Below are 11,319 nucleotides of genomic sequence, written 5' to 3'. Positions count from 1 at the left end.
CCCTCTCTCTCGCTCTCTCTTTCTCTTCTCTCTCTCTCCCTCTCTCTCTCTCTCTCTCTCCTCTCTCTCTCTCTCTCTCTCTCTCTCTCTCTCTCTCTCTCTCTCTCTCTCTCTCTCTCTCTCTCTCTCTCTCTCTCTCTCTCTCTCTCTCTCTCTCTCTCTCTCTCTCTCTATGCCAGGTAAGGATGCACACGAGGACATAACCCGAAGAACGGTAAAGCCTCTATCGTTTTTAACAGTCTCGTGAATAACAAGCTGCTGAGAGAAGTGGAGATCATCCGGCAGATTGCATTAAGACACAACTATAAACACATTCCAGCAAACCTGGATTTGTCAGTTTTATACTGCCGAACACTTGTTTTAGCCAGCAGAGCTGATAGACCATTCTCGGTTGAAATAATCGTCTTTCCCACCTATAGCCTGATATGATGTGAGATACGTGTCTTTCTGGAATGGAACAGCGCAGTGTATGGTACACCTTTCAAAGGAGCGTCACCTCTCCGTATCATCCGATCTTGGCAGCGAGGGCAGATCGATACGCCGCCACGGCGAACAACGGGCCACAAGTGTTCTGCCCGGACAAAAATCAATATTGTGCTGTAGCGCTCGAGTCCCAGCATTCAGGTCGAGCCCAGAATGCAGTCACACTCACCGTAAGCACTCGATTTTGGACAGCTTCTTCCCGGGCGGCTTGCAGTAACGGAATCCGCTCTCGCAGCGCTTCGAACGCCTTGTTCATGTCGCGCATGCGCGTTCTCTCGCGATCGCACGCGGGTCTTCTTATAGTCTGAAAGGCCGACCACGGTCATCACGCGGCGGGGCTGCGGCAGCGGAGGAGGACCTGAGAAACCGACGGCCGGGCCAGCGTCCGATTTGAGAGCCGACTGTTAACTGATTGAGCCGGCCCAGGCGCGGCACACATGCAGACAAACACATGTTTCCGTCACATATGGCGATCTGTGCGCCGGCTGTCGAGGGTGCCGGGCGCGACAGGCAGCCGACACCTCGGCCGCGGCCGCCGCCGCCGCCGCCGCTGCGTAGGCCCGGCCGCCAGTCGCGTCTCGCACCCACCGGTACAGCTGAGGGACGGGACGAGCCCACACATTCGCGCGATTTGGCATTACGCCTACGGGCATTGCATGGAAAGGATGGCCTCATGTTCCCCGAGTCTAACATTCTCCATCGCCTCAGGCGCTTGGCTCATGACAGAGCTCCTGTTACCAGTGCATTTCAGGCATTCTGGGTTTGAGCCTTCGAAAAAGAAAAGGCTATTCTAGCAATTGCGCTTAATGCCTCGTCATGAGGAAGGCTTCAATGTCCCTGGTTTGTGTAGGCGAAGATATCGATCTTAGAGCAGTCCATGTTCTGTTTCAATTGCGAGGAGGAAGAAAGGGTGAGAAGTCTCGCTAGCGATCCTCAAGTTTTTGTTATTAATTTTTTAAGGTGTTCAGCTCATACAGACGCTTGGATCACAATTCAACGGCCACTCAACATATTTAAGAGTGCCCTGACGCAGTGGCGGCAGTTTGAGGCATATCATTGCGTGGAGAAAGTAAGCATGCGTTCACCGGTAGCATCAAACTCGGCAACGATTTCAACAAGACAGAGCAGCACACCAGTGCACACAACAATCTCGCGCGTGCTGACGCGGGGCCTGAAGCCCAGCCGAAGGTTGGCCCACCTGACTCACTCATAGAGCTGCCTCTCCAGCCCCTGTTTTTAGACGCCTTGTTGCCTGGCTCCTCCGTATGCGGTGCCGAACGCCTGGTGCGAACCGGCTGCGCCACCAGCGCGGAGGAGACGGCCAGACCCTGTGGCGCACCCGCGAAGCCGGCTTGTACCAGCGGCGACTCCAGGTAGCCGAGCGATGGCGTTGGGTAGCCGGCGTACGCGTCCGGCATCGGCACGAACGGCTGCTGGTAGCCGGACGGTGGCGGCGGCGGCGCATAGTAGCCGTCGGCCGGCCGGTCGTAGGCCTTGCTGGAATCGAGATCGGTGTAGCTCGGCTCGTCGTAAACGGCGCCGTAGTAGGGCACCGCGTGCTCACGCATCAGCTCGTCGTTGTGAAACTCGCCCGGCACGACCAACGTGTCGGTGGGGACCGCCTCCAGGCGGCTGGGCGGTGCCGGGGGCGACCGATTCGGTCAGGTCCGACGACTCTTCCTTGACGGACACCTCAGGCGCAGCGGCAGGGATGCTGGTGCTCGGCTCGGCGACCAGCCGGACCGCCTCGCCGTCGATGGGGACTCGCGGCTGCTGCCGACCCAGCGGTGCAGAGTCGGTCTCCTGGTCCGCCTGGGGCAGCCGTCCGGTCACCAGGTCGGGTCGACCGTCAGCCGAGATCCAGGATGTCTTGGCTACGGTGCTGCCGTTCTCCACGGCCGCCGGCGAGGGCGCCGAGCACGATACGGCCGGCACCTCCCGGGACGGAGACTGGGAGGACGTCATCTGCGAGATGTGATACGGCTTTAGAAGGCTTGCAAATTACCACATTTTGACAGAGGCACGGAGGCCTGGAGCTTAACTGATATGGCTCACGCACTTGGGCTGAATTTAGCCACGTGAGCAGTCCTTATTGCTATCACGGGAACAGGTAAATATGCCTTCAGAAGCATCTTAAAATGACCACATCTAGTTTTTTGGCGACGTTCCCGAAGGCTGTGTGTAGGTTTGCTTGTAAGTGCGGTTGCCAGCGCCTTCCCTTGGTTACTGAGATTTGAGGGAACATCGCTCTTTTAGATAACAAGCATAGGCGCATCTCAGCGAAGGGGCAAGGGTCTTTGTCCCATTCTCCTGCAGATCACGAGTGTCTCTAACCCGAATATGCATGCGAATCATTGTTGTGCGCGAGGTCCATTCGGCGATAGATGTACAGGGAAAACAGGAATATTGAGACTTAAACATAATTGGCTCATGAGATCGCAGAAAAACCCCATCGGCATAAACGTTGTTCCATATCATCGAATCTCATTCTACTGCCGAGATGGTGATATAAATTGTGATGGTATAATAGCGATCAAAATTGTAATAATGTAGTAATACAATAATAATGCATAATAATAGTGAATAACATTGATGATAGGAGTCTGAATGGCCTCAGAATACGAAAGGATCTATGGAATGCCGTTCAAATTTCAAGGGGAAAATGTAGCTTCGGTGAAAGCTTCTGCTAACGTCAATGAGATGTATGGTAGAGACTCCAAAGAAAGACATGACGTACTGGTACTGTTTGCGCATCACTTAATCACTTAAGCTACACTCACACGACGTTTGCAACTGTATCAAAGGACAATGATCTGTTTGCCTGTAAATCTTCCTGGTGCTCTTTCATAATGTAGATTTAAAGCGCTGGGAAATACAAATAACTCAGTAACGGGTGGATAGAACTGGCTAAGAACGGACCATGGTAGGTGTGGGCGCAGCCTAATACATGGTGGGTGGAGAGGGTATAGAAAGCATTACTTGTGGAGGCCTCTTGTTGACAGAAGGCACCCATAACCTCAAAGTGGTCTTGGTGTCCAACAGTTGTGGATCTGGCCCCCAAAAATGAGCTCGATCCAACCTCACCATCGGCGCATTACATCATCCGGAGCCTGGGTCTGAATCCAGCAGTGTCCAAGGCTCATAGGCACGAGGCTGAGTTTGACTTCTTAGATAGTGAGTCGGAGCAGAGTCCGTATCCATATCCTAGTTCTACAGCCTGATGTCGGAGTTCATCGGTGCATTATGCGTTGACACGGGACACAGGCAGTTTCGTCTCAGAGTGTAAGGGATTGGGAGAAGCTTAAATGGTCATCAGTTAAGCGCGGCTGCTGCGTTCAGAAATCTTTCAGGCGCAGCCTGATTTATAGCCACGTAGTGTTACGTCTGAGCCCGTGTCAGAGTTCATGGTTGTCAAGTACAACTCCGAGACCGATTGAGTTGTAAAATAAATCAATTTACTTTACTTGAAGCCCATGCCTACCCGTTAGCTATTCCTAACCAGCTCTACCAATGCTTTACCCGCCCGTGGTATTTTTCCATCACCTTAGTCCCATAGGACGGAAGCGTTTAAGGAATCTACACCCGCATTCACTCCTTTCTCTGATGATCCGAAAAGTAGCGTGAATGGAAGCAATTGTGACTAAAGGAGCACAGGCAGCGTCGTTGTGTAACGTTTCTCCGAAGTTTATATCCGACATTAGGTAAACGTATCGTCAATACTCATACCCACGCTCGCAATGTTCCCAAGCCTGCACGAGGGTATTCATGGGCTTGCCCAACCCATAAAACCCTCTACCTGTAACACTCGAGTCTGTGTTAGGGCGAGTTGGAGCTTGGCTTAGTATTTTACATATCTGTTCAACACCTTCAATGCATAGCTGTCCGTTCAGGACAGGGCTTGCAATCGGAAGGTCTTACAGCCAGAGTCTTACAATCAGGCTGTCTTGCGGCCAGAGTCTTACAATCAGGCTGTCTTACAGCCAGAGTCTTACAATCAGGCTGTCTTACAGCCAGAGTCTTACAATCAGAATGTCTTACAGCCAAAGTCTTACAATCAGAATGTCTGCGTAGGATTTTTCGAACGCGCACAGCAGACAACGCTTAAATTGACATAAATCTGGCCACCAGACTACTGGATAACAGAGCACATGGTATGCACACACTAACATCGATGATTGCAACCATCATTTCCTCATGGAATCAGTCTCATCAGTTGGCGATATGGCAGTTGGTTCCACTCGTAGTGCGGCGGTGGCGTTTTTGCGACGCGCAATTGTCACACTGCGACAGAACCAGCTCTGTGGAGAAAGCCCCAGGCATTGGCATGAGGCATGAGGCATGAGGAGTCTTCCCCCAGCGAACAGCCGTGCGAGGGACAAACTCAGGTCAGGTGCATATCGGCGGCTTCGTCTGCACGCGCCGGCGGGACAGCTGGGGGGACGACAGAGCGCAACTGTGGCGCGTCCCGGGTCCAGGCGGCGCCTGCGCCGTGACACAGCTCTCTGGCGTCCACAACTGCGCCAGGGGAACAGGTCGCCCCGAACACTTGGTGTTCCGCCAACACTTGCACACCCCAGGGCGTGTGACCCGCGCCAGGGGTGTCCAAGTTGACGATTTGCAGGTCGGAGTAATTGGTAGTCCGACATGAGGGTACGGTACCTGTTGTGCCGACAAGTGGCTGCCGGATGGTCGCGACACTTGAAAAACCAGACCCACAGATGTAGCCCAACTGACGGGGCGTCTGTGGCGGTCGGCCCGGCAGCCAGTTGCTCCCCTCAGCGGCGGCCCCCGGCCGGCCTCTCTGGGGTCAGCGTCACCAGCGCGGCGAGGTGGTACCACTGGTGGCCGGGAAAGCGGGCTGCTGCCGGTCACGGCACGCGCGGTCTGTGTGGACACCGAGGCTTCCTACGTGCAGTCATCGAGAGGAGGCCCTCAGCGCAGCAGAGCGGCGCCAACTTAAAATCCTGCCAACTGTCCGTGATGAGACACGTGCCACAGGTGACGGGGCGTGGCTTATCACCTGGGCGTGGACCCGCGAACTTTACCGACCAGGTGCGTGCGGCCATCTCGGGAGCGAGTCATCACTGTACGGTGCTTTGTCTCGGGCTCATTTTTTCGCGCTGTCCCCCAACTGCGAACCAGCTCGAACGACTGCGATTAACTCGTCACTTACGTAGCTTCGTACCAAATAACTTGAAATGTGGTAGACGGTCGCGTACGGGCTAAACATAATTTTGTTTCAAACCAGTGGCGGATCCAGAGAAAGGGGTGCGAGACCATGACCCCTCCCCCTTCCCCCTTGGGCCCGATAACGCTATAACCGGCTGAACGGAAGCAAGTTTTTTTTAACCACAACACGCAAAAATGTACGTCTTTGGACCTGCCCGCGACCAGGAAGGGCAACAAGCGAGAAAGGCCCTTGAGAAGAACAGATAGCTCTTCGCTGATTGAGGGAGTGGTGGTTGTGGGACGTTTAGGGCTCATTACGTTACCCAGAGGCCCAACGTTGTTGACGGAGATCCTATATGTCAACCTGCCGGGGCAATCCGATCACAAACAGCTTTCCACGTTGTTCTTCATCTTGCAGTTGCTAATAGGGCCCTACGTTGTTGTCGGGGCCCTATATGCTAACGTGACGGACATTCTTGACCAATCAGGGGCTCTCCACGGGCTCTTTTCATTCACCGTTTACTCGGAGGACCCTATGCTGTTGAAGGGATATATATATATATATATATATATATATATATATATGTGTGTGTATATATATATATATATATATGTCATATATATATATATATAATTTATAGCAAATAACAATATATATATACATATGTCATATATATATATCATTTATATCAAATAGCAATATATATATATATATATATATATATATATTGTTGACCTGCCGCGGCACCCTTGATCATTAAGATGCCGTCCCTATTGGGCCCATGAAGCTTACCATTTTTCGGAGGGTCCACGAAGCCCCTACAAGTTAATCGGCTGGGACAATCTTGATAGTTTCGAGGCCCTCCGCACCGGCCTTAGTCTCTGTTCCTGAAGTCTGGAGGACCTTACTCTGTTTCCGAAAGCACCACATGTGTTTGCGAGCGCCAGTCCTCATGCTGTTTCTCTCACTCGCATCCACGGGGCTTGTCAAATTAATTCATCCACAAAAGTCCGAGATCTAAAGAATAACGACTTTCCTTGTCGTCTCAGACGAGGATAGCAGCAGCCACGTGATCCGATGAATTTCAACGCCCACTGACCTGAAATAATTTCACGAGGCGCGAGCATCGCATATGTTATTTCCCTTGGTTCTTAAATTTTCTACACTCGCTATGCTTGTGTAGCACTTTTTAACACAGTTGGAGTACTAGTTTATTTAGAAGCTATTAATTATAGCCGAAACAAAAGCTCTGCATTAGTCAGTAGCCAAAAACTGGTCAGAGCATCGACCAGCTGGTTAGTCGCCCGAAAATCGCCTGGCCGTAACCAAAGATGAGATCAAAGGACGTGCTTGATGGCATTTAGCAGCCAACTTTAACAAATATTAGCATGCCCTCTCCGAAAGACTTAGCCTTAAAGTGACAGAACCCACTATGTCTGGAGGAAACGAGCGCGTTCCACGCATGCACAATGTGCATTGCACATACGCCCGACGCTGTATTTTCTCGGGTTACACACAGAAAGGTGGCTTCCCTTATAAAAACTGGCAAGCAAAAATATCTCGAAATATAATTAACGAAATCCAAGGATTGGGGGGGGGGGGGGAGCAAGCTCCTTGGGGCCCGGAATGTTGTGTGCCACTCCTTTAACGAAATCCTGGACCCGTCACTGTTACGTGTAATTGACTGTTATGATCGAGACTCCCGAGCATGGTACGGATTAGATTCAGTAATTATATCCCATGATGGGGGTTTATCAGTCAAAAGAAGGACATTCCTTTCATCCCTCTTTCAGCCAAGCCGGGTATCTCCAGCTCTCCGAATTTCGGCTGGTGGATGGCACTCCGTGATATGTTAGTAAGTTGTCTGACATAATATTGTAACATTTCGATGTAGGAGGTCCGTTTTTGTGCAGACATTCCGTTTGAGACCCCCATCGTGCAGTTTCGCCCTTATCTGACCTCGGCTTCCGCTGAGGTCATGAACACACGCTGCCATAGCATCCGGTGCCCGTAACTCACACAGCCCTGACCGTTTCACGCTCCACAAAACTGGTCTCTTGTGTCATAACTAGACATGCTGTCAAGTACTGATCCATTCAACTGCACGCGCTTCTCCCATACCGAAAATTACTCACCAGTGAAGACCGCCAATCGTTCACAAGTGAGTAAGCGCGAGCCGAGCAGCAGGCTTCAGAGGCCCTTCGCCGCGGAGGACCAGGTAAGCTGATTCGCGTTACGGGTGAAGGGTCGCAAACTCAGGCTCGTCAGCTCAGAGGCGCAAATTCAAACTTAAACTCGGGCTCAAGCCATTGACGTGCGATCCAAGGTCAACTTTGATCTCGTTCTAATTTTTAGCACTGCCAAAAGGTATACTTGTAGAGCACAACGCATGCTGTGAAATATATATATATATATATATATATATATATATATAGATATGTATATGCGTGTGTGTGTGTGTGTGTGTGTGTGTGTGTGTGTGTGTGTGTGTGTGTGTGTGCGCGCGTTAAGAGATAATATTTAGTCCAGCACATGAAACTTTCGTCGCTAAATTCTGCCGTCGTTTGGCATTGCGCGATCGGGTGGTAGGGGTCAGGGCTCACACAACAAGCACTGCTTAGCGTGATCTCTGATTCCAGAATCTATCCATTCAAAGGGTTCGAATCAAATCTTAAAAAAACTTGCTTTTCCTGGAACGGGAGCTTTCGGGATAATCAGCATCCTTTCCTTCGCGCCTCAGCCTTGGCCAGACGATAAGATTGAAAAAAAGGATTTGGGAGTGCATCAAGAAAATTTATGACACTCTAAAGGTCACCCAAAATTTAGCAAACCCATTCCGCTGAGGCAACGGATGTAGTATAGATGACTGCCTTACATTTCAGATGAACAATTCATGCAAGCCCTAAAAAACCACAAGCAATGCGCTCACGCTTGTGTTTGTTCTCGTTTTGCTGATCTGCTATTGTCTCTTTCTCATACGTATGTCCGACGGAGGCTAACAAATGGATCAAAGTTATCTTGAAAAACCCCATTCAACAAAAACAAGCTGGTACAAATCTTAGCATCCTACATTATCTGTTTTGATGACGAATAACGGATTGAAAAGTTTCTAACTTGTATGTCTCAATGAAGATTTGTTATATACTATACGCTCTGACAACGAATAGATTGTTTTCATGCCGTTCCAATTACATGCAACAGGTAAGCCACACTTATGCAACTGAGGATAAGTCTTTTTATTTTAAACGAGACTCTTTATAGACATTTCTGGCCCCATGCCAATATTTCGCTGGAGAGCGTTAGATGTAGCCTTCTCATTATTATTTACATCAGTGCTAGTTGGAGCTAAGCGGGGTTTGATGATTATCTTATTCAATGATCATTCATCTTGGATCATGTTAAGGTTTGCAAGCCCTGTAAATTTTGTAGCAGCTCCAAACAAGCTCTGTGTTTACTGTAAGTAAGCTCTGTAAGTGCTGGAAGTAATTTCTGTGACTACCGCATACCTATGAACAGGGACACCAAAAATGGAGGGATTCGTTTTATCGCGTCTGTGTCGGATTCATCGAGTGTTTTAATAAATTTTGGAAAATTCATGTAGAAATATATATTACATCATATCTGTCCACAAAAGCATGATGGTCTTAATGGCCCGCCAACGTCAATTTGATCAAATAATGCGTCTTTATATTTTATAATTCCTGCGAAGCATTTCTAGTCAAAAATCGTTGTAAGTGTGTAATTAGAAAATGAATGCTTTGAAAAGCTTTGCACCAAATTCCTTTGCAAAAACGGCTTTTTATTACGCATCAGCACAATGACGTTTTCAGACACGGGAACCATATATAGTTTGGTGTCTATCCTGCGCATGCTAAACAAATGGATATGCACGCCTGAATACGTTGAAATGTATTGGATTTGCACGCGTTAGACTGGTTTCAGCTGGGTTTGACCGGGTATGACTGACTTGAAATGGCTTGGGCCAGGCTGCACGCAAGGTTGCATCGACCACTTACAGGTCAAACTGATTAGCCCTTACCAGTAATGCAGTACCGAACCAATGCCGCACCAGCAAGGCGTCCAGTAAGGCGTAGGCTCAGGACACCAGGACTCGAGAGAGACTCGCCACCGGACCGGTCGGGCGTCTCCGGGGCAGTGGCGTCAATACGGTAACGCCGGCGGAGAGGTGGCACGCAACAGTCACGCATTTCTGCTGATCCAGGCTACCTGGTTCGCAACAGGTCAGAGAGTGGGGAATTCATCCAGTGTTACGCTATTGCCTGCGGTGCTTGTGCTTCTCACGAGGGCCATGCAGCGTTCACGTTGAGGCCATGCTCAAGGTTTCCAAAAGCCAATCGACTTTGAAAACGTTGCATTTTCAAGCAGGCGGTCCTGCGTGAATTTATATCCGTTTCGGGAATAATGTATTTCAACTCTGCGTTCTGATCTTGGGGCGTGCAGTTAAAACAGCATTTAGGTACGTTTACTTAATCATTCAGCTATGTGGTCAATTCAATGTCGTTTACATAGAACCAACTGGAGCAGGTATTGTCTAGTTCGTTGTGATCTGCTGCTGTGCTGTGATGCCATGGCTATCCGTTACATACGTCATCTCAGCTATGGCTATCTCCGGAGACGTGAGCTCTCAAGCGGTTCAACCATGCAGTTTAATCTTCATGGATGTCGGTCAAAAATGATGAATCGCTGAATGGTATCTTCGTTTATTCAAAACAGCCGCATTGCACATATCATGCCAGTATGGAAATCAACTTTCTGACATCATAAATATGTTTTCCTGAAATGGGCCAGGACACGGGGAACAGAAGCGACGTATTAAATCCAAAAAGAACGCAACGTATTGTATTTCAGTCTTTGGCCGGGCAGCACTACGTGTTTGAGCGTCTATTGCTATCATTTCCTATGAGGACTCGACTGGGCCTGTTGCGCGCTGCTCACGCTCGTCTCTGGACGGGGCATGCCCACTACCCCCTCTTCCAGTGCCCGGAGCAGACGGCCACCTTCCGGCCGAAGCAACCCTTCCGGTTGCAGCGCTTCCAGACGCAGCGGGAGCCGTTGCGGCAGCGGCGCCTGCAGAACGGGCCGCTACGCACACAGACGGATCTGCCGCGGCGCCGGACGCACCGCGAGCCCCGCCGACATCTCGGCCAGCAGCCCTTGGGCCTCACCGGCCGGCCCACCCGCAGCGCCCGGACGCAGCGCTGGGCACAGCCCACGCGGCAGCACTTGCGCCCGAACCCGCAGTCGGCGTCGCGCCAGCAGGCCCTGGCCACGCGCTTACACCAGACCTTGGAGACGCGCGGACAGATGCCGACCGACCCTGAAAGGGCAGAATTCGGGTCAGAGGTGAAGCCGGGTCACCGGCCTGCACCCGCCGGGAGCGGGGACGGGGGCGCCACGGCACACTGGAGGGACGAATGTACTTACGCCGTTGCCAATGGATGTTGCGTCGTCAATGGAGGCGCGGCCATCGGATACTGCGGAGGCCATGGTCACGCCAAACTCCAGCTTCAGCGCAGTCAAGTCCAGGCGAACGCAACACAATAATCGTACGTTTACCACATGCATCAGGTGCGTGTGCTGCTTCGCGTGTCTCAGAGCTGTCTGGCAGATTACTGGAGATCGTATCTAGTGTGAAACGGGTCCCC

General features: G+C 50.9%; 2 protein-coding genes across 2 annotated transcripts in view; both read right to left on the bottom strand.

Moving 5' to 3' along the window:
* The window catches only part of LOC119101572 (uncharacterized), a 14,766-nt gene extending 12,668 nt beyond the window's left edge, over positions 1–2,098 (bottom strand). The window contains exons 1-2 of the mRNA XM_037224921.1: positions 1,691–2,098; positions 771–787 (exon numbers count right to left, since the gene is read on the bottom strand). Of these exons, the coding sequence (XP_037080816.1) occupies positions 771–787; positions 1,691–2,051 (378 nt within the window). The 5' untranslated portion in view covers positions 2,052–2,098. The remainder of the gene's footprint in view (positions 1–770; positions 788–1,690) is intronic.
* Positions 2,099–10,635: 8,537 nt separating this feature from the next.
* Positions 10,636–11,319, bottom strand: part of LOC119101562 (protein trachealess) — a 42,786-nt gene continuing 42,102 nt past the window's right edge. Inside the window, exons 13-14 of the mRNA XM_037224910.1 lie at positions 10,844–10,991; positions 10,636–10,741 (exon numbers count right to left, since the gene is read on the bottom strand). Coding sequence (XP_037080805.1) covers positions 10,636–10,741; positions 10,844–10,991 — 254 coding nt within the window. The remainder of the gene's footprint in view (positions 10,742–10,843; positions 10,992–11,319) is intronic.

The sequence above is a fragment of the Pollicipes pollicipes genome, unplaced genomic scaffold, assembly GCF_011947565.3.
Source record: "Pollicipes pollicipes isolate AB1234 unplaced genomic scaffold, Ppol_2.1 Scaffold_2555;HRSCAF=2994_pilon_pilon_pilon, whole genome shotgun sequence".
Lineage (NCBI taxonomy): Eukaryota > Metazoa > Arthropoda > Thecostraca > Pollicipedomorpha > Pollicipedidae > Pollicipes > Pollicipes pollicipes.
This window is presented reverse-complemented; position numbering and strand designations above follow the sequence as displayed.